This window comes from Oncorhynchus clarkii, chromosome 13 (assembly GCF_045791955.1).
Source record: "Oncorhynchus clarkii lewisi isolate Uvic-CL-2024 chromosome 13, UVic_Ocla_1.0, whole genome shotgun sequence".
In the NCBI taxonomy this organism is placed as follows: domain Eukaryota; kingdom Metazoa; phylum Chordata; class Actinopteri; order Salmoniformes; family Salmonidae; genus Oncorhynchus; species Oncorhynchus clarkii.
The window spans coordinates 3,808,605-3,833,676 of NC_092159.1; the positions used below are offsets into that span (position 1 = coordinate 3,808,605).

General features: G+C 42.2%; 1 protein-coding gene across 1 annotated transcript in view; it reads left to right on the forward strand.

Moving 5' to 3' along the window:
- Positions 1-25,072, forward strand: part of LOC139424281 (zinc finger protein 721-like) — a 291,616-nt gene that overhangs the window by 181,276 nt on the left and 85,268 nt on the right. Inside the window, exons 1-4 of the mRNA XM_071175971.1 lie at positions 8,667-9,135; positions 9,560-9,657; positions 9,791-9,956; positions 17,496-18,549. Of these exons, the coding sequence (XP_071032072.1) occupies positions 8,922-9,135; positions 9,560-9,657; positions 9,791-9,956; positions 17,496-18,549 (1,532 nt within the window). The 5' untranslated portion in view covers positions 8,667-8,921. Of the gene's footprint in view, positions 9,136-9,559; positions 9,658-9,790; positions 9,957-17,495; positions 18,550-25,072 lie in introns of the transcript that reaches the window.

Below are 25,072 nucleotides of genomic sequence, written 5' to 3' on the forward strand. Positions count from 1 at the left end.
GACCACTGCAAGCGCACCGGGCCCCCCTTTAGCAGTGAGGTAATGGGAGCAGCCACCTGACCAAAACCCCGGATAAACCTCCGGTAGTAATTGGCAAACTCCAAAAAACGCTGCACCTCCTTTACCGTGGTTGGAGTCGGCCAATTACGCACGGCTGTAATGCGGTCGCTCTCCATCTCCACTCCTGAAGTGGAAATCCGATGCCCTAGGAAGGAGATGGATTGTTGGAAGAACAAGCATTTCTCAGCCTTGACATATTGATCATGCTCCAACAGGCGACCAAGCACCCTGCGCACCAGGGACACATGCTCGGCTCGAGTAGCGGAGTATATCAGAATATCATCGATATACACCACTACACCCTGCCCGTGCAGGTCCCTGAAGATCTCATCTACAAATGATTGGAAAACTGATGGAGCATTCATCAACCCATATGGCATGACAAGGTACTCATAATGACCTGAGGTGGTGCTAAATGCCGTCTTCCACTCATCACCCTTCCGAATACGCACCAGATTGTACGCACTCCTGAGATCCAATTTTGTGAAAAAACGTGCCCCGTGCATTAACTCAATAACTGTATTGATCAGAAGTAGCGGGTAACTAACTATATTTCACTGTTATTTTATTAAGACCTCGATAATCAATGCACGGGCGTAAACCGCCATCCTTTTTTCACAAAAAAGAAACTCGAAGAGACGGGTGAAATGGATGGCTGAATGAACCCCTGATGCAGGGATTCAGAGACACATGTCTCCATAGCCTCCGTTTCCGCTTGCGACAGGGGATACACGTGACTCTTGGGATATGCAGCGTCTACCAGGAGATCTATCGCACAATCCCCCCGTCGATGGGGTGGTAATTGAGTCGCCTTCTTTTTACAGAAGGCGAGAGCCAAATCGGCATATTCGGGGGGAATGCGCACGGTGGAGACCTGGTCTGGACTTTCCACCGTAGTAGCACCAACGGAAACCCCTAAACACCTACCTGAGCACTCTCGCGACCACCCCGTGAGAGCCCTCTGTGGCCAAGAAACAGTGGGGTTATGGCAAGCTAACCAGGGTAGGCCTAGCACCACAGAATACGCAGGAGAATCAATAAGGAAAAGACTAATCTTCTCCTTGTGACCCTCCTGATAAACCCTGACCCTAATGGTCGACTATCTAAGGCATGAATAGGGAAAGGCATATCCACAGGAACAATAGGGATCCCTAAACTATGAGCTAAACTTTTATTAATAAAATTCCCAGTCGCACCTGAATCTACTAGCGCCTTATACTGGGAATGCAGGGAAAAATCAGGAAAAGAGACCGAGACTAACATTAGTGTAACAGAGGGCTCTGGATGAGAATGGTTCCTACTCACCTGGGGTGATGCCAGAATGCCCTGCCTGCCTTCTCTATTCCCAGAGGAAGCAACCCGGCACCGACCAGCAGTGTGCCCTCTGCGACCATGAATGGTGCTCCAGCGGGAACCCCCTCCGGTCTCCCTGCGCACCATCCCTCCCAATTCCATAGGTTCGGGAGAGAGGGTGCGGGAGGATGGAACAACCAGACCCCGATCTAGACGTCCACGAGTAGCCAGCATGTTGTCCAGCTTGATGGACATGTCCACCAGCTGGTCGAAGGTGAGGGTGGTGTCTCTACAGGCCAGCTCCCGACGGACGTCCTCGCGTAGACTACAACGGTAATGGTCGATCAGGGCCCTGTCGCTCCATCCAGCGCCGGCAGCCAAGGTCCTAAACTCCAAAGCAAACTCCTGTGCACTCCTCGTCTCCTGCCTCAGATGATAGAGGAGCTCACCCGCTGCTTTGCCTTCAGGTGGATGGTCGAATACTATCCGGAATTGGCGGGTGAACTCCTCAAAATGGTCCAACGCCGCATCCTCCCTTCTACACACAGCGCTGGCCCATTCCAGGGCTTTCCCGGTGAGGCATGAGACGAGGGCGTAACTCTTCTCACGGTCAGATGGTACTGGGGAGGCCGTGGCCAGATACAAGTTCAGCTTAAGGAGGAAACCCTGGCAGCCGGCAGTATCTCCGTTGTATCCCGTGGGTAGGGCTAAATGGATCTTCGGTTCCGGAGAGGAAAAATCGTTCAAGGGAGATTCCGGTTGTGGTGGTGGTGGCGCTGGAGAAACTCCCTGTCTCTCCCAGCGATCCATATTCTGGACAATGCGATCCATGACAGAGCTTAAACAGTCAATCTCCTCCGCTTGTTCCCGAACGCGTTCCTCCACCTCCATGAGCGTAGTGTCCTCTCCTGCTGACTTCATATATAGTGGTCAGAGATTCTGTCAGAAATATGTGTATAGGTGGCAGGGAAGTCAGGCGCAGGAGAGTCAAACGGAGTGTATTGTACATTTGTACAATTGCACAAGTTCTCCCACTTAAAAAGATGAGAGAGGCCTGTAATTTACATCATAGGTACACTTCAACTATTACAGACAAAATGAGGGAAAAAATCCAGAAAATTACATTGTAGGATTTTTTATGAATTTATTTGCAAATTATGGTGGAAAATAAGTATTTGGTCACCTACAAACAAGCAAGATTTCTGGCTCTCACAGACCTGTAACTTCTTCTTTAAGAGGCTCCTCTGTCCTCCACTCGTTACCTGTATTAATGGCACCTGTTTGAACTTGTTATCAGTATTAAAGACACCTGTCCACAACCTCAAACAGTCACACTCCAAACTCCACTATGGCCAAGACCAAAGAGCTGTCAAAGGACACCAGAAACAAAATTGCGACATACAGCTCGAACAAAATTGCGTCATCATAGGTACACTTCAACTATGACAGACAACCACTAGTCATGAGTGCACACGATTTGGTTTCATTTGAAGTGATCTATTTGAAGATATTTCTGTCAGAGTTGACATTGTAGGGGATAGGCTGGCTAGCCGGGTCCTCCATATTACTTCACAGCCTGTAAAAAAAACTATTCTGACATGACTTCGGCATTCTTTGGAATTCTGATCGGTTTTATGTACTGGAAAAATAGAAAAGAGAGGTGTAACTTTGCATTGGGACTTGTGATGCTATACTAATGCAGATCCATATGTTACATGTGGTTACATTTAGCTACCTTCACTTTAAGGGAGTTGTATGGCCACATTTAGATGTGAAAAAATAACAGACAGAGAAAACCATTTCTATTCTAACAGTATTTGGGTCATTCTTGAGCTCTGGTAATATTTCAGTCCCACTGACTGATTTTGTATATAAATTGAAATGTCCAGTATAATGAATTGAAATAAATATAGAATTAATTTAAACTTTATTAATTACAAAATCATATATTTTTGTATATGTCCCCCAGGCGTTTCAATTCATTTTTACTTGGGAAAGGTTCTATGATATTCACCAGGTTACCTAACAGAACCCTGATTCTATGATATTTACCAGGTTACCTAACAGAACCCTGATTCTATGATATTCACCAGGTTACCTAACAGAACCGTGATTCTATGATATTTACCAGGTTACCTAACAGAACCCTGATTCTATGATATTCACCAGGTTACCTAACAGAACCCTGATTCTATGATATTTACCAGGTTACCTAACAGAACCCTGATTCTATGATATTCACCAGGTTACCTAACAGAACCCTGATTCTATGATATTTACCAGGTTACCTAACAGAACCCTGATTCTATGATATTCACCAGGTTACCTAACAGAACCCTGATTCTATGATATTTACCAGGTTACCTAACAGAACCCTGATTCTATGATATTCACCAGGTTACCTAACAGAACCCTGATTCTATGATATTTACCAGGTTACCTAACAGAACCCTGATTCTATGATATTCACCAGGTTACCTAACAGAACCCTGATTCTATGATATTTACCAGGTTACCTAACAGAACCCTGATTCTATGATATTCACCAGGTTACCTAACAGAACCCTGACCCAGGATTCTATGATATTTACCAGGTTACCTAACAGAACCCTGATTCTATGATATTCACCAGGTTACCTAACAGAACCCTGGTTCTATGATATTCACCAGGTTACCTAACATAACCCTGATTCTATGATATTCACCAGGTTACCTAACAGAACCCTGATTCTATGATATTCACCAGGTTACCTAACAGAACCCTGGTTCTATGATATTCACCAGGTTACCTAACAGAACCCTGATTCTATGATATTCACCAGGTTACCTAACAGAACCCTGGTTCTATAATATTCACCAGGTTACCTAACAGAACCCTGATTCTATGATATTCACCAGGTTACCTAACAGAACCCTGATTCTATGATATTCACCAGGTTACCTAACAGAACCCTGATTCTATGATATTCACCAGGTTACCTAACAGAACCCTGGTTCTATGATATTCACCAGGTTACCTAACATAACCCTGATTCTATGGTATTCACCAGGTTACCTAACAGAACCCTGATTCTATGATATTCACCAGGTTACCTAACAGAACCCTGGTTCTATGATATTCACCAGGTTACCTAACAGAACCCTGATTCTATGATATTTACCAGGTTACCTAACAGAACCCTGTTTCTATAATATTCACCAGGTTACCTAACAGAACCCTGGTTCTATGATATTCACCAGGTTACCTAACAGAACCCTGGTTCTATAATATTCACCAGGTTACCTAACAGAACCCTGGTTCTATGATATTCACCAGGTTACCTAACATAACCCTGATTCTATGATATTCACCAGGTTACCTAACAGAACCCTGATTCTATGATATTCACCAGGTTACCTAACAGAACCCTGGTTCTATAATATTCACCAGGTTACCTAACAGAACCCTGGTTCTATGATATTCACCAGGTTACCTAACATAACCCTGATTCTATGATATTCACCAGGTTACCTAACAGAACCCTGATTCTATGATATTCACCAGGTTACCTAACAGAACCCTGGTTCTATAATATTCACCAGGTTACCTAACAGAACCCTGATTCTATGATATTCACCAGGTTACCTAACAGAACCCTGGTTCTATAATATTCACCAGGTTACCTAACAGAACCCTGATTCTATGATATTCACCAGGTTACCTAACAGAACCCTGATTCTATGATATTCACCAGGTTACCTAAAAGAACCCTGGTTCTATAATATTCACCAGGTTACCTAACAGAACCCTGATTCTATGATATTCACCAGGTTACCTAACAGAACCCTGATTCTATGATATTCACCAGGTTACCTAACAGAACCCTGATTCTATGATATTCACCAGGTTACCTAACATAACCCTGATTCTATGATATTCACCAGGTTACCTAACAGAACCCTGATTCTATGATATTCACCAGGTTACCTAACAGAATCCTGGTTCTATGATATTCACCAGGTTACCTAACATAACCCTGATTCTATGATATTCACCAGGTTACCTAACAGAACCCTGATTCTATGATATTCACCAGGTTACCTAACAGAACCCTGGTTCTATAATATTCACCAGGTTACCTAACAGAACCCTGATTCTATGATATTCACCAGGTTACCTAACAGAACCCTGGTTCTATAATATTCACCAGGTTACCTAACAGAACCCTGATTCTATGATATTCACCAGGTTACCTAACAGAACCCTGATTCTATGATTTTCACCAGGTTACCTAACACAACCCTGGTTCTATGATATTCACCAGGTTACCTAACAGAACCCTGGTTCTATGATATTCAACAGGTTACCTAACAGAACCCTGGTTCTATGATATTCACCAGGTTACCTTTCACACATGGAAGACAAACATGTACTTAGATGTGAAGATGGGAGCGACTATGTCCCTTATATAGGAAGTGGAGTCGTCTGCTATTAGCTGTTGCTTGACAGATATTGTTTGATTGGATCTCCCTAGACTCCGCCCCTAACGAGGCTTATAATATCATAGAACAGGGGTTATGTTAGGTAACCTTAAGTTTCGTGTCCTACTATGCTAATGTATCTGTATTAAATGGCCCATAACTTTAACACTAGCAGAGATCCTGGAACTAATATACCCTTAAAGTATATTATATTCAACAATATATATAAAAAACGAAACATTTATATTTTCAATATGTATATTTTCTATATTAATAAATGAATGTAAGAAATGTATGAATGAAATCAGAATACAAGTGAAATGCTTACAGTGAAATACTTACTTACAAGCCCTTAATTAACCAACAATGCAGTTTTAAGAAAAATAAGTGTTATGTATAAAAATACAAATAATTAATATTAAAGAGCAGCAGGAAAATAACAGTAGCGAGGCTGTAGACAGGTATTACCAGTACAGAGTCAATGTGGAGGCTGTAGACAGGTATTACCAGTACAGAGTCAATGTGGAGGCTGTAGACAGGTATTACCAGTACAGAGTCAATGTGGAGGATATAGACAGGTATTACCAGTACAGAGTCAATGTGGAGGCTGTAGACAGGTATTACCAGTACAGAGGCAATGTGGAGGCTGTATACAGGTATTACCAGTACAGAGTCAATGTGGAGGCTGTAGACAGGTATTACCAGTACAGAGTCAATGTGGAGGCTGTAGACAGGTATTACCAGTACAGAGTCAATGTGGAGGCTGTAGACAGGTATTACCAGTACAGAGTCAATGTGGAGGTATATACAGGTATTACCAGTACAGAGTCAATGTGGAGGCTATATACAGGTATTACCAGTACAGAGTCAATGTGGAGGCCATATACAGGTATTACCAGTACAGAGTCAATGTGGAGGCTATATACAGGTATTACCAGTACAGAGTCAATGTGGAGGCTGTAGACAGGTATTACCAGTACAGAGTCAATGTGGAGGCTGTAGACAGGTATTACCAGTACAGAGTCAATGTGGAGGCTGTAGACAGGTATTACCAGTACAGAGTCAATGTGGAGGCCATATACAGGTATTACCAGTACAGAGTCAATGTGGAGGCTGTAGACAGGTATTACCGGTACAGAGTCAATGTGGAGGCCATATACAGGAGGTACCAGTACAGAGTCAATGTGGAGGCTGTAGACAGGTATTACCAGTACAGAGTCAATGTGGAGGCTATATACAGGAGGTACCAGTACAGAGTCAATGTGGAGGCTATATACAGGAGGTACCAGTACAGAGTCAATGTGGAGGCTGTAGACAGGTATTACCAGTACAGAGTCAATGTGGAGGCTATATACAGGAGGTACCAGTACAGAGTCAATGTGGAGGCTGTAGACAGGTATTACCAGTACAGAGTCAATGTGGAGGCCATATACAGGTATTACTGGTACAGAGTCAATGTGGAGGCTGTATACAGGTATTACCAGTACAGAGTCAATGTGGAGGCTGTAGACAGGTATTACCAGTACAGAGTCAATGTGGAGGCTATATACAGGTATTACCAGTACAGAGTCAATGTGGAGGCTATATACAGGTATTACCAGTACAGAGTCAATGTGGAGGCTGTAGACAGGTATTACCGGTACAGAGTCAATGTGGAGGCTATATACAGGTATTACCGGTACAGAGTCAATGTGGAGGGTATATACAGGTATTACCGGTACAGAGTCAATGTGGAGGCTAAATACAGGAGGTACCAGTACAGAGTCAATGTGGAGGCTATATACAGGAGGTACCGGAACAGAGTCAATATGGAGGTATATACAGGAGGTACCGGAACAGAGTCAATGTGGAGGGTATATACAGGAGGTACCGGAGGTCAATGTGGAGGGTATATACAGGAGGTACCAATATGGAGGTATATACAGGAGGTACCGGAACAGAGTCAATGTGGAGGGTATATACAGGAGGTACCGGTACAGAGTCAATGTGGAGGGTATATACAGGAGGTACCGGAACAGAGTCAATGTGCGGGGACACAGGTAAGTCGAGGAAAAATACTACTCCTATTACAGATCCAAGTGGTAAAGATTCATATGACATCCATTGTTGAAGGACTGTAGCATCTAATGATGAAACATGTAGCATCTCCACAGAGGAGCTCTGTCATGATTGTAGCAGGTTTACTAACAAGTTACTTATATTAGCTGTGTTGACTTTAGCTAATATGGTGACAACGATGTAGGCTGTGTGTAGCAGATATGAAATGGTTTGGTTTGGAAAGGTTTTAACTCCTGGTCACCTACAGCTGATGTGTTGTGCATTGACGTCCACAAGCGAAGGGAAAAGGTGAGCGAATTGATGTGAGAGGAAATACAACGTGGCAGTTGTGAAAGTGAACTGTGTTTACGCATCATCAGGGGTGAATTCATTCAGACGATTCTGTTGCATGTGATGCATTTGGTCTATTGTTTACAGTATGATTTGTATCGTATAGAGCGTGGCTTTAAGGGAAAAGTATGGTCACATCTAATAAAAACGAATGTGAAAAATGAACAGAGTATTAACAGAAATGTGTTTTAAAACACTACCTATTCGTATAAGTATTTATTCATAATCCACATATTCATTTTAAGCTTCTACGTCTGTGTACAGGAAAGTATTATTTGTAAGACATAAGAGAAAATATATCTGCTTATTGTTAAATTATTATGACGTTCTTTCCATCACAAAAAGTGTAGTACCTATTGTTTCCAAACTGCGTTACCCACTCCAGCCAGTAGATGGCGATGGGCGTCTTTCAGGTGATGCTTCTTGCGTGACGTGTAATAGACTGGACGGGACGGTTCTTCAGGAACAACAAGGCGCCAACTCTTTCAACCACCTCGGTAGCCTGCTAGACAACATAAAACTGAAAGATTGATTCTTTAGACCATGTTATTGTACATGAGCTAATCTCAGTGTTTTAAACAAATTTCGGTTGACGTATCTACTGGTGAACTTTAACCTAATGTGCTTGTTCAATTTGCAAACTTGTTAAAGATTGATACTGAGGTTAGCACTAGGCTAGTCGCTAATGCTAGCTAGCTAGCTAGCTAACATCCCTGACCATGAGCTCACTGAACTACTCCCTTGCTAATGAAGCGGAGGTCTGCTGTTTGGAGAAAGAATCTTTCAGAATGAAAAAGGAGGAAGAGGAGGCTGTTATAGTGAAAGAAGAGAAAGAACCTTTTAGAGAGGAAGAGGATGCTATCTTAATAAACGTGAAGGAGGAAGACGTTTTGAGAGTGAAAAAGGAGGAGACAGAAGATCCGATTGACACCAGTGAGTTCTGTCTTAAAAACAGGGACACAAACTATGCAGTTGTTGAACTAATGTGGGGGTTTTTAATGGGCATTCTTACTGTAGGAATTGTTAATTGGTCGATCTGCCATTGGTTCATATACTTTTGGGACTTTTCAATTAGATGTATTGAATTCTCCACGTGGTTGACATTAAAGTTCCCCTCATCTAGTATAACAGTCTTAAAATTCAATATTGCTGCGTATGTTCTACTTAAAATATAAAAAAGGCACACATTTTGTGGAACAACCCTTTTACATTTGCATCACAAATATTTTTTTAGGAAATCAAGATGAAAGTGGCCATTTTAGGCCCTTTTTAGACATATTCATGCCTCTTGTAAGACTCTGTGATTGCAATAGAAGATCATAAGTTTACCATCTGTTTGATGTTCTCATTCACACAGGAGAGAGACATGACTATGGTGGATCCTCTGCGGAGCCTCAACAACATCCTGATGCTGACGAGGCAGAGAAGAGTCTCTCCAGATCAGAACACCAGATGGTACAGCTTGGTCTGGTCTAGCATACAGCTTGCTTTATCGGCTTGGGCTGGGTTTCTGTAAAACACATTATGACAACAGTGACATCAGCATCCATAATGATCTGCATCTGTGTATCCTCTTTATGGTTACTAGGACAACGCTAGCCCTTCCACCCTGTGTCGTGCCTCTCTGGGTAGCACCTTACTGCTGGGTATGAAGAGGTTGTCTGTGCTGCTGGTGGACTGCAGGAAAACAACAGGGCTGAGTGGAACTGTGAGAGGAGGAGAAGAGATGAAAGGATCAGATTTGACTCATCAAAGTAAGTGCTGTAGTTTAGTTTGAACAAATACAATAGATCTGCCCACTGGTATCTGTTACCAGGACAACCAGCAGAGTTCTGTTAGTTGACAGGAAGATAGACTGGTGGATATGGATGTTATGAATATCATAACACTGAAAAAGGATTCTGCCAATGAAAAGAGAGAAACCAATAGACCATATAAAACCTTGATGAAAGTTAGCTTTAGAGAGAAAATTTCAAGATGATCCAATGTAAGGTGCTTGTTTTACAAAAACTTATCCTTAAAACATTATGGATGTTACATTGCCTGTCCCAGTCAACCCCCCTATCTTTACAAGACTGTTGAACAGGCAAACTAAACTCTAGACACTGTTAATTAATTAACTAATACTGAGGAAAGCTGTGATCAGGCTTATAGGGAAGGGCATTCAATAAACACAGCACTTAAAAATGACTGATTGGCTGAGAGAAATTGATGATTGCTTTACACCCCCAGTTATGTAAACTTAGGACACTAAAGAGGCCTTTCTATTGAATCTGGAAACACCAAAAGAAAGATGCCCAGGGTCCCTGCTCAACCGTGTGAATGTGCCTTAGGCATGCTGCAAGGAGGCATGAGGACTGCAGATGTGGCCAGGGAAATAAATTGCAATGTCTGTACTGTGAGACGCCTAAGACAGCGCTACAGTGAGACAGGACGGACAGCTTATCGTCCTCGCAGTGGCAGACCACGTGTAACAACACCTGCACAGGATCGGGACATCCGACCATCACACCTGCGGAACAGGTACAGGATGGCAACAACAACTGCCCAAGTTACACCAGGAACGCACTATCCCTCCATCAGTGCTCAGACTGTCCTCAATAGGCTGAGAGAGGCTGGACTGAGGGCTTGCAGGCCTGTTGTAAGGCAGGTCCTCATCACTGGCAACAACGTCGCCTCTGGGCACAAACCCACCGTCACAAAAAGTCACGGTTTTGTCTCCAGGGGTGATGGTCGGTTTCGCGTTTATCGTCAAAGAAATGAGCATTACACGGAGGCCTGTACTCTGGAGCGGGATCGATTTGGAGGGGCAGACATGGTCTGGGGCGGTGTCACAGCATCATCAGACTGAGGTTGTTGTCATTGCAGGCACTCTCAACGCTGTGCGTTACAGGGAAGACATCCTCCTCCCTCATGGTACCCTTCCCGCAGGCTCATGACAATGCCACCAGCCATACTGCTCGTGATTTCCTGCAAGACCGGAAGGTAGCATCTCACTGCAAGTTCTGCCAAATCTGGTGCAGAGAAGATGCACTGCAGTACTTAATGCAGCTGGTGGCCACACCAGATTTTTTATTTATTTTAATTTTACCTTTATTTAACTAGGCAAGTCAGTTAAAAACAAATTCTTATTTTCAATGACGGCCAGTGGGTTAACTGCCTGTTCAGGGGCAGAACGACAGATTTGTACCTTGTGAGCTCGGGGATATGAACTTGCAACCTTTCGGTTACTAGTCCAACTCTCTAACCACTAGGCTACCCTGCCGCCCCAGATACTGACTGTTACTTTTGATTTTGACACATTATTATTTTGACACATTATTCCATTTCAGTTAGTCACATTTCTGTAGAACTTGTTCAGTTTATGTAGGTTGTTGAATCTTATGTTCCAACAAATATTTACACATCTTAAGTTTGCTGAAAGTAAACGCAGTTGACAGTGAGAGGACATTTCTTTTTTTTGCTGAGTTTAGATTGGCGAGGGGGGAAACAATTTAATCAATTTTAGAATAATGCTGAAATGTAACAAAATATGGAAAAGGTGAAGGGGTCTGAATACTTAACGAATGCACTGTGTCTGTATGTATACTGAACCAAAATATAAACAGCAATTTCAACGATTTACAGTTCATATAAGTCAGTCATTGTAAATAAATAAATTAGGCCCTAATCTATGGACTTTACATGACTGAGGGGTGCAGCCATTGGTGGGCCCTGGAGGGCATAAGCCCACCCATTGCGGAGCCAGGCCCAGCCAATCAGAATTCGTTTTTCCCCACAAAAGGGCTTCATTACAAATAGAAATACAACTCGGGTGGCTGGTCTCAGATGCTGTGGGGATCCTGGGCTGGCGTCGTTATATGTGGTCTGTGGTTGTGAGGCCAGTTGGATGTACTGCCAAATTCTCTAAAATGACGTTGCAAGGTGGCTTCTGGTAGAGAATTGAACATTCAATTATCTGGTAACCGCTCTAGTGGATATTCCTTCAGTCAGCATGCCAATTGCATGCACCCTCAAAACTTGAGACATCTGTGGCATTGTGACAAAACTGCATATTTTAGAGTGGCCTTTTATTTTCCCCGGCACAAGGTGCACCTGTGTAATAATCAAGCTGTTCAATCAGCTTCTTGATATGCCACACTTGTCAGGTTGATGGATTATCTTGGCAGAGAATAAATGTTAACTAACAGGGATGTAAAAAATTCTGCAATCTTTTTTTCCCAGCTCATTAAACATCCAACACTTTACATGTTGTTTTGAGAATGACACATTTTAATTTTCACCAAATCTGCTGCCTCAGTTTGTATGATGGCTATTTGCATTTACTCCAGAATGTTATGAAGAGTGTTCAGATGAATTGCAATTAATTACAAAGTCCCTATTTTCCATGCAAATGAACTGAATCCCCCCCAAAACTGGAAGCTTCAAAAGGAGGGTGGTGCTTGGAATCATTGTTCTTCATATGTCACCCACGGTTACCTGCAGGGAAACAGGTGCCGTCATCATTGCTTTGCACAAAAAGGGCTTCACAGGCAAGGATATAGCTGCCAGTAAGATTGCACCAAAATCAACCATTTATCGGATCATCAAGAACTTCAAGGAGAGCGGTTCAAATCAAATCAAATTTATTTATATAGCCCTTCGTACATCAGCTGATATCTCAAAGTGCTGTACAGAAACCCAGCCTTAAACCCCAAACAGCAAGCAATGCAGGTGTAGAAGCACGGTGGCTAGGAAAAACTCCCTAGAAAGGCCAAAACCTAGGAAGAAACCTAGAGAGGAACCAGGCTATGTGGGGTGGCCAGTCCTCTTCTGGCTGTGTCGGGTGGAGATTATAACAGAACATGGTCAAGATGTTCAAATGTTCATAAATGACCAGCATGGTCGTATAATAATAAGGCAGAACAGTTGAAACTGGAGCAGCAGCACGGTCAGGTGGACTGGGGACAGCAAGGAGTCATCATGTCAGGTAGTCCTGGGACATGGTCCTAGGGCTCAGGTACTCCGAGAGAGAGAGAGAGAATTAGAGAGAGCATATGTGGGGTGGCCAGTCCTCTTCTGGCTATGCCGGGTGGATATTATAACAGAACATGGCCAAGATGTTCAAATGCTCATAAATGACCAGCATGGTTGAATAATAATAATAAGGCAGAACAGTTGAAACTGGAGCAGCAGCACGGCCAGGTGGACTGGGGACAGCAAGGAGTCATCATGTCAGGTAGTCCTGGGGCATGGTCCTAGGGCTCAGGTACTCCGAGAGAGAGAGAGAATTAGAGAGAGCATATGTGGGGTGGCCAGTCCTCTTCTGGCTATGCCGGGTGGATATTATAACAGAACATGGCCAAGATGTTCAAATGCTCATAAATGACCAGCATGGTTGAATAATAATAATAAGGCAGAACAGTTGAAACTGGAGCAGCAGCACGGCCAGGTGGACTGGGGACAGCAAGGAGTCATCATGTCAGGTAGTCCTGGGGCATGGTCATAGGGCTCAGGTCCTCTGAGAGAGAGAGAGAAAGAGAGAATTAGAGAACGCACACTTAGATTCACACAGGACACCGAATAGGACAGGAGAGGTACTCCAGATATAACAAACTGACCCTAGCCCCCCCGACACATAAACTACTGCAGCATAAATACTGGAGGCTGAGACAGGAGGGGTCAGGAGGCCCCATCTGAGGACACCCCCGGACAGGGCCAAACAGGAAGGATATAACCCCACCCACTTTGCCAAAGCACAGCCCCCACACCACTAGAGGGATATCTTCAACCACCAACTTACCATCCTGAGACAAGGCTGAGTATAGCCCACAAAGATCTCCGCCATGGCACAACCCAGACAGGATGACCACATCAGTGAATCAACCCACTCAGGTGACGCACCCCTTCCAGGGACAGCATGAGAGAGCCCCAGTAAGCCAGTGACTCAGCCCCTGTAATAGGGTTAGAGGCAGAGAATCCCAGTGGAAAGAGGGGAACCGGCCAGGCAGAGACAGCAAGGGCGGTCCGTTGCTCCAGAGCCTTTCCGTTCACCTTCCCACTCCTGGGCCAGACTACACTCAATCATACGACCCACTGAAGAGATGAGTCTTCAGTAAAGACTTAAAGGTTGAGACCGAGTTTGCGTCTGACATGGGTAGGCAGACCGTTCCATAAAAATGGAGCTCTATAGGAGAAAGCCCTGCCTCCAGCTGTTTGCTTAGAAATTCTAGGGACAATTAGGAGGCCTGCGTCTTGTGACCGTAGCGTATGTGTAGGTATGTACGGCAGGACCAAATCAGAGAGATAGGTAGGAGCAAGCCCATGTAATGCTTTGTAGGTTAGCAGTAAAACCTTGAAATCAGCCTCTGCTTTGACAGGAAGCCAGTGTAGAGAGGCTAGCACTGGAGTAATATGATCAAATTTTTTGGTTCTAGTCAGGATTCTAGCAGCCGTATTTAGCACCAACTGAAGTTTATTTAGTGCTTTATCCGGGTAGCCGGAAAGTAGAGCATTGCAGTAGTCTAACCTAGAAGTGACAAAAGCATGGATTAATTTTTCTGCGTCATTTTTGGACAGAAAGTTTCTGATTTTTGCAATGTTACGTAGATGGAAAAAAGCTGTCCTTGAAATGGTCTTGATATGTTCTTCAAAAGAGAGATCAGGGTCCAGAGTAACGCCGAGGTCCTTCACAGTTTTATTTGAGACGACTGTACAACCATTAAGATTAATTGTCAGATTCAACAGAAGATCTATTTGTTTCTTGGGACCTAGAACAAGCATCTCTGTTTTGTCCGAGTTTAAAAGTAGAAAGTTTGCAGCCATCCACTTCCTTATGTCTGAAACACATGCTTCTAGCAAGGGTAATTTTGGGGCTTCACCATGTTTCATTGAAATGTACAGCTGTGTGTCATCCGCATAGCAGTGAAAGTTAACATTATGTTTTCGAATAACATCCCCAAGAGGTAAAATATATAGTGAAGACAATAGTGGTCCTAAAACGGAACCTTGAGGAACACCGAAATATACAGTTGATTTGTCAGAGGACAAACCATTCACAGAGACAAACTGATATCTTTCCGACAGATAAGATCTAAACCAGGCCAGAACTTGTCCGTGTAGACCAATTTGGGTTTCCAATCTCTCCAAAAGAATGTGGTGATCGATGGTATCAAACGCAGCACTAAGGTCTAGGAGCACTTTTTTTAAAAATTTTTATTTCACCTTTATTTAACCAGGTAGGCTAGTTGAGAACACCTTTATTTAACCAGGTAGGCTAGTTGAGAACAAGTTCTCATTTGCAACTGCGACCTGGCCAAGATAAGGCATAGCAGTGTGAGCAGACAACACAGAGTTACACATGGAGTAAACAATTAACAAGTCAATAACACAGTAGAAAAAAGGGGAGTCTATATATACATTGTGTGCAAAAAGCATGAGAAGGTAGGCAAATAATTACAATTATGCAGATTAACACTGGAGTGATAAATGATCAGATGGTTATGTAAAGGTAGAGATATTGGTGTGCAAAAGAGCAGAAAAATAAATAAAAACAGTATGGGGATGAGGTAGGTGAAAATGGGTGGGCTATTTACCAATAGACTATGTACAGCTGCAGCGATCGGTTAGCTGCTCAGATAGCAGATGTTTGAAGTTGGTGAGGGAGATAAAAGTCTCCAACTTCAGCGATTTTTGCAATTCGTTCCAATCACAGGCAGCAGAGAACTGGAACGAAAGGCGGCCAAATGAGGTGTTGGCTTTAGGGATGATCAGTGAGATACACCTGCTGGAGCGCGTGCTACGGATGGGTGTTGCCATCGTAACCAGTGAACTGAGATAAGGCGGAGCTTTACCTAGCATGGACTTGTAGATGACCTGGAGCCAGTGGGTCTGGCGACGAATATGAGGACAGATGCAGAGCCTCGGTCCGATGCCATTAAAATGCCATTCAATTGTTGTGAAGAAGGCTTCAGGGCACCCAAGAAAGTCCAGCAAGTGCCAGGACCGTCTCCTAAAGTTGATTCAGCTGCGGGATCGGGGCACCACCAGTACAGAGCTCAGGAATGGCAGCAGGCAGGTGTGAGTGCATCTGCACGCACAGTGAAGCGAAGACTTTTGGTGTCAAGAAGGACAGCAAAGAAACCACTTCTCTCCAGGAAAAACATCAGGGACAGACTGATATTCTGCAAAAGTTACAGGGATTGGACTGCTGAGGACTAGTGCAAAGTCATTTTCTCTGATGAATCCCCTTTCCGAATGTTTGGGGCATCCGGAAAAAAGCTTGTCCGGAGAAGACAAGGTGAGCGCAACCATCAGTCCTGTGTCATGCCAACAGTAAAGCATCCTGAGACCATTCATGTGTGGGGTTGCTTCTCAGCCAAGGGTGTGGGCACACTCACAATGTTGCCTAAGAACACAGCCATGAATAAAGAATGGTACCAACACATCCTCGAAGAGCAACTTCTCCCAACCATCCAGGAACAGTTCGGTGACGAACAATGCCTTTTCCAGCATGATGGAGCACCTTGCCACAAGGCAAAAGTGATAACAAAGTGGCTCGGGTAACAAAACAACAGTATTTTGGGTCCATGGCCAGGAAACTCCCCAGACCTTAATCCTATTGAGAACTTGTGGTCAATCATCAAGAGGCGGGTGGACAAACAAAAACCCACAAATTCTGACAAACTCCAAGCATTGATTATGCAAGAATGGGCTGCCATCAGTCAGGATGTGGCCCAGAAGTTAATTGACAGCATGCCAGGGCGGATTGCAGAGGTCTTGAAAAAGAAGGGTCAACACTGCAAATATTGACACTGCATCAACTTAATGTCATTGTAAATAAAAACCTTAGACACTTATGAAATGCTTGTAAGTATACTTCAGCATTCCATAGTAACATCTGACAAAAATATCTAAAGACACTGAAGCAGCAAACTTTGTGGAAATTAATATTTTTAATTCTCAAAACTTTTGGCCACGACTGTAGGTCGCATTCTGTATCATACAGCTATTAAAGTTATATATTTAGAACTACCTGCTCGATTGGAATCCAGTGACGTCTGTGTCTTGAGTGTCCTAGAACTGTTTAGTTTTTTGTGTTCTGACGAAAACAGAATGAATAAATAAGTAGTGTAAACATTGTCAGTAATTACCAGGAAACTCTACAACATTTGTTTTAAAATCACACTGAGATTGTTAAAACTGGCCTTAGGTTATTGAGGGATCTGATTAGGATTTACCCTCGTAGCAAGGCCGTTTCATATGTGGAGGTTTCATTCGGGTCTCTATTTTAAAAAACACACTGTCTTTGGCAGGAGAAAGACCAGACTCAGAGGAACCAGAGCCAGGGACGTACAAACCAGCAAGAAGACACCAGTGTTCCCACTGTGGAAAGGGTTATAACCACTTAAATGAGCTTAAACGACACGAGAGAATACACACAGGGGAGAAGCCTTACCACTGTTCCCAGTGTGGAAAGGGTTTTAACGATTTGGGAAAGCTGAAACGACACGGGAGAATACACACAGGGGATAAGCCTTACCACTGCTCCCAGTGTGGAAGGCGTTTTAACGATTTGGGGAAGCTGGAACGACACGAGAGAATACACAGAGGGGAGAAGCCTTACCACTGCTCCCAGTGTGGAAAGGGTTGTAACGATTTGGGGAAGCTGAAACGACACGAGAGAATACACACGGGTGAAAAGCCTTACCACTGCTCCCACTGTGGAAAGCGTTTTAACGATTTGGGCAAGGTGAAACGACATGAGAGAATACACACAGGGGAGAAGCCTTACCATTGCTCCCACTGTGGAAAGTGTTTCAACCAGTTAGGGACCCTGAAACAGCACAAGGTAATACACACAGGGGAGAATCGTTACCACTGCTCCCAGTGTGGAAAGGGTTTTAACGATTTGGGGAAGCTGAAACGACATGAGAGAATACACACAGGGGAGAAGCCTTACCATTGCTCGCAATGTGAAAAGATGTATAGCGAGAAAGGACACCTGAAAGCCCATGAGAAAATTCACACAGGGGAGAAGCCTTACCAATGCTCCCAGTGTGGAAAGTGTTTCACCTGGGCAGGGTATCTGAAAAAACACGAAAGAATACACACAGGGGAGAAGCCTTACCACTGCTCCCAGTGTGGCAAGTGTTTCAACGGGGCAGGGGATCTGAAAAAACACGAAAGAATACATACAGGAGAGAAGCCTTACCACTGCTCCCGCTGTGTCAAGTGTTTTAACCAGTTAGGGGCCCTGAAACAGCACGAGAGAATACACACAGGGGAGAAGCCTTACCACTGCTCCCAGTGTGGCAAGTGTTTTAACCAGTTAGGGACCCTGAAACAGCACAAGATAATACACACAGGGGAGATGCATTACCACTCCTCCCAGGATGCAAAGCTTTTGCCCATTTAGGAAGCCTGAAATAACATGAGACACAGAGGAGAAGGCTTTACAGAAGATTAGATTTTGGGAAAACATATTACTCATAACAATCACTTAAACGTCATTAGAGAATCCACACAGGAAAGAGAAATTACTTCTCTTAGCATGTATATTGATATTTCACATCTCATTGACTCACAACTCATCAGAGAACATACACAGTGCTCCCATTGTCTTATATTGTTGCCTATAATGTGTTGACCTGTTTTTACCATATGAAATTGCTTCTTCCAATTATTGATAAACATGTACCTGTTAAGAAACTGACTGTTAAATATGTAAAGGCTCCATGGATTGATGAGGAATTTAAAAACTGTATGTTTGAAAGAGTTGGGGCAAAAGGAGTGGCTAATAAGTCTGGCTGCACATCTGTACTGCAAATTGAGAAATTATGTTACCAAACTCAACAAAAATAATCAACTCATTAAGAAGCCAAGATCAATGATATAAAGAATGATGTAATAAAACATCATGAAAGAAAAGCAGTGCAAGTATTGAATGTTGTAAAGTTAGTGTGGGAGAGGTGGAACAATTGTTATCGATCAATAATGACAAACCTCCTGGCATTGACAACTTAGATGGAAAGCTACTGAGGACAGTAGCTGACTCTATAGCCACTCCTATCTGTCATATTTTTAACATGAGCCTAGAGGAAAGTCTTTGTTTTCAGGCCTGGAGGGAAGCCAAATTAATCCACTACCTAGTCATGTAAGACTGGAAGTAAGACTGGAACATAGTATCAACAGGAACTCTTAGTTCCCTTCATCCATCTGTTACCTAAAATATAGTTTCAACACACAGACATCTGACTTTGTACAGTTGACCTTTAAATGCACTTGTAAGGTGTCTACCACTGATTCTTTATCTCAAGCTAAAGCAAAACATGAATCATTGTACTTTTGTCATCACAGGTGTTCCTGTAATGTACAGATATCATCAAAGTTCTTACAAGTCAAATGACACACATCTCTGACACACACACTTATCCCACCAGACATGCCACCGGGGGTCTTTTCACAGTTCACAAGATTCCAGAACAAATTCAAGAAAGCATACAGTATTATATAGGGCCCTTATTGCATGGAACTTCCTTCCATCTCATATTGCTCAAATAAATAGCAAACCTGGTTTTAAAAAAACAGATAAAGCAACACCTCTCCCCTATTTGACCTAGGTAGTTTGTGTGTATGCATTGATATGTAGGCTACGTGCGCCTTTTACAAAATGTATGTAGTTCTGCCCTTGAGCTGTTCTTGTCTATTGATGTTCTGTATTTTTGTCACGCCATAGAGAGGCTTATTATTCTCTATTTTGGTTAGGCCAGGGGGTGACTCAGGTGGGAATTCCAGTTTCTTTATTTCTATGTTTTCTATTTCTTTGTTTTTTGGCCAGTGTGGTTCCCAATCGGAGGCAGCTGTCTATCGTTGTCTCTAATTGTGAATCATACTTAGGCAGCCTTTTTCCACCTGTGTTTTTTGGGTAGTTGTTTTCTGTATAGTTGATTTGCCTTACAGAACTGTTCGTTCTTCTCTTTGTTATTTTGTTCTAATGTTGTTTGATTAAATAAAAATCATGAACACTTACCACGCTGCGCTTTGGTCCATGCCTTCCGACGAGAGACGTGACAATTGTGTCATGTTTTGTGTTGACCGCAGGAGGGGTAGCTGCTGCTTTTGCAACAGCTAATGGGGATCCTAGTAAAATACCAAATACCAAACTCTGTTGTTCTCTCTGAGCTCAGAAATAAAGAATCTTGGTTTGACTTGATGCTTGGCATCATTGTCCATTTGAAAGACCCATTTGCGACCAAGCATTAACTTCCTGACTGATGTCTTGAGATGTTGCTTCAATATATTCACATAATTTTCCTACCCCATGATGCCATCTATTTTGTGAAGTGCCCCAGTCCTTCCTGCAGCGAAGCACCCCCACAACGTGATGCTGCCACCTGTGTGCTTCACGGTGGGGATGGTGTTCTTCGGCTTGCAAGCATCCCCCTTTTTCCTCCAAACATAACGATGGTCATTATGTCCAAACAGTTCTATTTTTGTTTCATCAGACCAGAGGACGCCTTCAGGCGTTTGGAAATCGCTCCCAAGGATGAACCAGACTTGTGGAGGTCTACCATTTTTTCTGAGATCTTGGCAGATTTGTATTTATTTTCCCATGATATCAAGTAAAGAGGCACTGAGTTTCAAGGTAGGTCTTGAAATACATTCACAGGTGCTCTTCCAATTGACTCAAATGATGTCAATTAGCCTATCAGAAGCTATAGACATAATCTTCTGGAATTTTCCAAGGCTGTTTAAAGGCACAGTCAATTTAGTGTATGTAAACTTCTGACCTACTGGGATTGTGAAAAAATCTGTCTGAAAACAATTGTTGGAAAAATTACTTGTGTCATTAACACAGATGTCCTAACCGACTTGCCAAAACTATAGTTTGTTAGTTAACAAGACATTTGTGGAGTGGTTGAAAAATGAGTTTTAATGACTCCAACCTAAGTGCATGTAATCTTTGACTTCAACTGTAAATACTGTATCCTTCACTATCTATTCTTCACTATATATTGCATCTTAGCTGCTGTGTTTCTGCTCATCCATGTTTTATACTTCTATATTTCCCATTCCTTTACTGGATTATGTGTATTAGGTTTAGTTGTGGAATTTGTTAGATATTATCTGTTTGATACTGCTGCACTGTCGGATCTAGAAGCATAAGCATTTCACTACACTCACAATAACATCTGCTAACCATGTGTATGTGACCAATAACATCTGCTAACCATGTGTATGTGACCAATAACATCTGCTAACCATGTGTATGTGACCAATAACATCTGCTAACCATGTGTATGTGACCGATAACATCTGCTAACCATGTGTATGTGACCGATAACATCTGCTAACCATGTGTATGTGACCAATAACATCTGCATGTCACCAATAACATCTGCTAACCATGTGTATGTGACCAGTAACATCTGCTAACCATGTGTATGTGACCAATAACATCTGCATGTCACCAATAACATCTGCTAACCATGTGTATGTGACCAATAACATTTGATTTGATCAAAACAAATCCATGTGATGATGTTTGATCAATGTGGAAAACGGATTGGATTCGTAAAAATCCATCTACATAAGGTATTTTTTATTAATTTTCACACAACTGGTAACCTAAATCCACTGACAGGTGACATTTTGTGTAGATTTCATGTTGAATTCACTTTAGTTGACGAATCAAAGAAATGTAAATAGAAACTAGATGTTGAACTGACGTCATCTGTGCCCAGTGGGCTGGTTTGAATAAGCAGCAGGTGTTGGATCAATATCCACCTTAGTAGCTAAATTTCCATGCAATTTGCGTAATAATGTAATACTGTTACACAATTTGCGACAGATTTTCATGTGAATATTCTCAAATCTGCATAAAACAATATACGCATTTTCCCACCGGAAACGTTTGCATCAAACAGATTTATTGAGGCTAAAAGTCTTTGCGTGATGACGTAGTGCACGGAAAAAAATGTTTTCCTGTTGAATTCCCATGTACTGAATGAAAAATGCAAGTTAAATGGGTTTCCATTGCATTTTCAACTCTACTGAGGGTTTTGAAAAACCGTTGAGTTATATAGCAAAAGTCCTCTTGTCCCGTGCACTGTAGCCAACAGCTCAAAGATACAGTGCTGGTAGGCTACCTACATGATGAGATTATTATGGATAAGAGCGACATTATTTTATTTGTCAAATGGCAACCAAGCATCAATCATCATCATGTCACCAGAAGAAGACCCTCAAAATGTATTGGAAAGGAGCATCAAGCTCAACACATGCACTTTCACCACCCTGTGAAGTTCATCATTTATTTAATCTGTAGCCTAATAAACTGCATGGGTTCCCAAGTCGTAGTGGGAGGACCACACAATATATCATCACGTGACTCCAAGTTAACTAAGATATGATCGTTATTAATCAATATTTGCGCATAAAGGATTAATGCCGCCATTTCTCATTTATACATTTTTACTGACACAAAAAGACCTCACCATGTCAAACGAAGTAGCAAATCGTCTGTCGGCATTTAGAAAAGTATACAGTCATATCCTGTTTCCATCAGCCCGGTCATTACTTTGAAAATGGTTGGATCAATATCCACCTTCATGATATGGATGAAGCCTGATTTGGAATGTCTGAGTCATTCTATCTGATGTCATAATACACACCTCTGATAATCAAGTGATGTTCACATGTGATGCATTTGCTCCATTGTTTACATTTAAATTGGAGGCCCACTCTGATGATGTATGTTTTACATAGTGGGGCTTTAAATGAAAAGTATGGTGACATCTTAGTGGGGCTTGAAATGAATAGGATTATTAATCATAAACTCCTATAGCAACAATACACTGTGGCTTTGACTTCAAGAAGAGAATGGGCTGATGGGTGGTGGTGCTACTCTATAGGTAAGGCTGTCCAATATGAATGTTCAATACACACAATAGGTTGATCGGTAGCTAGTTAGCAAGCTGTCCAGTCTAATACAAATATTCAATACACACAATAGGTTGATCAGTAGCCAGCTAGCTGCTACGTCTTTAGCCGGACAGCTAGCTAACACGGCTAGCTAACACAGCTAGCTAACACAGCTCACTATCAACAAAGTCAAAATGGACTCCAGGCCTGGTGGTGGCAGTAGTGCAAATACAACCACTGTTTACCGGAGCTTCCTGAGTGAAAAATAATTTGGCTATATAAAGAGGGCACCACAAACCCTATTCCCCCTCAGGAGACTGAAAAGGTTTGGCATGGGTCCTCAGATCACAACGCAGGGCCAGACGGATTACCAGGACGTGTACTCCGAGCATGCGCTGACCAACTGGCAACTGTCTTCACTGACATGTTCAACCTCTCCCTGTCTGTAATACCAACATGTTTCAAGCAGACCACCATAGTCCCTGTGCCCAAGAACACCAAGGTAACCTACCTAAATGACTACTGACCCATGTCACTCACGTATGTAGCCATGAAGTGCTTTGAAAGGCTGGTCATCTCTGTGAAGATGGGAGAACCTTCCAGAAGGACAACCACCTGTGATTGCAGAATTATGCTGTGAGGAAATTCCTAAAAACATGTTTTTGCTTTGTCATTATGGGTTATTGTGATGTCATTATGGGTTATTGTGATGTCATTATGGGTTATTGTGATGTCATTATGGGTTATTGTGATGACGGAAAAACTTAATTGAATCTATTTTAGAATAAGGCTGTAACGTAACAAAATCTGGATTTCCGAATGCTGTCCTCTCCAAATGTAGCTGTATTTTATTGGTTGGAATTGTTTTAAGATGGCCATACTGTGGATTATTTAGCTGTTTGATGTTTAATTCTAGGACCCCTTTAGGTATAAAATATATATATATATATATATATATATATATATATATATATATATATATATATATATATATATATATATATGTAATACCAGTCAAAAGTTTGGACACTTAAAAACCTTGAAAAGAAAAATCCAGTTATAAACGTGTTTTCAATGCATTTCTATGGACAATATTAGTAAAGCCCAAATTCAATATTTGATTTAAATATATATAAATATATATTCAGTACCAGTCAAAAGTTTGGACATACCTACTCATTCCAGAGATTTTCATTATTTTTACTTTTTTCTGCTTTGTAGAATAATAGTGAAGACATCAAAACTATGAAATAACACATATAGAATCATGTCGTAACCAAAAAAGTGTTAAACAAATCTGAATATATTGTATGTTTGAGTCTTCAAAGTAGCCACCCTTTGCCTTGATGACAGCTTTGCACTCTTGGTAATGTAGAGAAAAGTTAAAATAAAGAAAAACCCTACAATGAGTTGGTGTGTCCAAACTTCTGACTGGTACTGAATATATATTTATATAGATATATTTAAATCAAATATTGAATTTGGGCTTTACTAATATTGCCCATAGAAATGCATTGAAAAACACATTTAATAACTGGAAAAAAATACATATATATTTGCTTTAAGTAATAAGGTTTTGAAGTGTCTGTCCTATATCTAGGCGATATAAGAAAGCTCAGGTAATATTTTATATTGTTTTACATATATTTAACCCCTTATTTTTGGGGGCACAAAACTACCTCCGTACTTCCATGTGTGTGTATAGGTTACCTTCAAATGAGTTCCGATGATCAACATAGAGAACACACTTTCACAACCCTCCCAAACCTCTCTACAACATCCCCAACAAACACCTTCACAACCCTCCCAAACCTCTCTACAACATCCCCAACAAACACCTTCCAAAACCTCTCTACAACATCCCCAACAAACACCTTCACAACCCTCCCAAACCTCTCTACAACATCCCCAAACACCTCCACAACCCTCACAAACGTCTCTACAACATCCTGACATCTGAAGATAT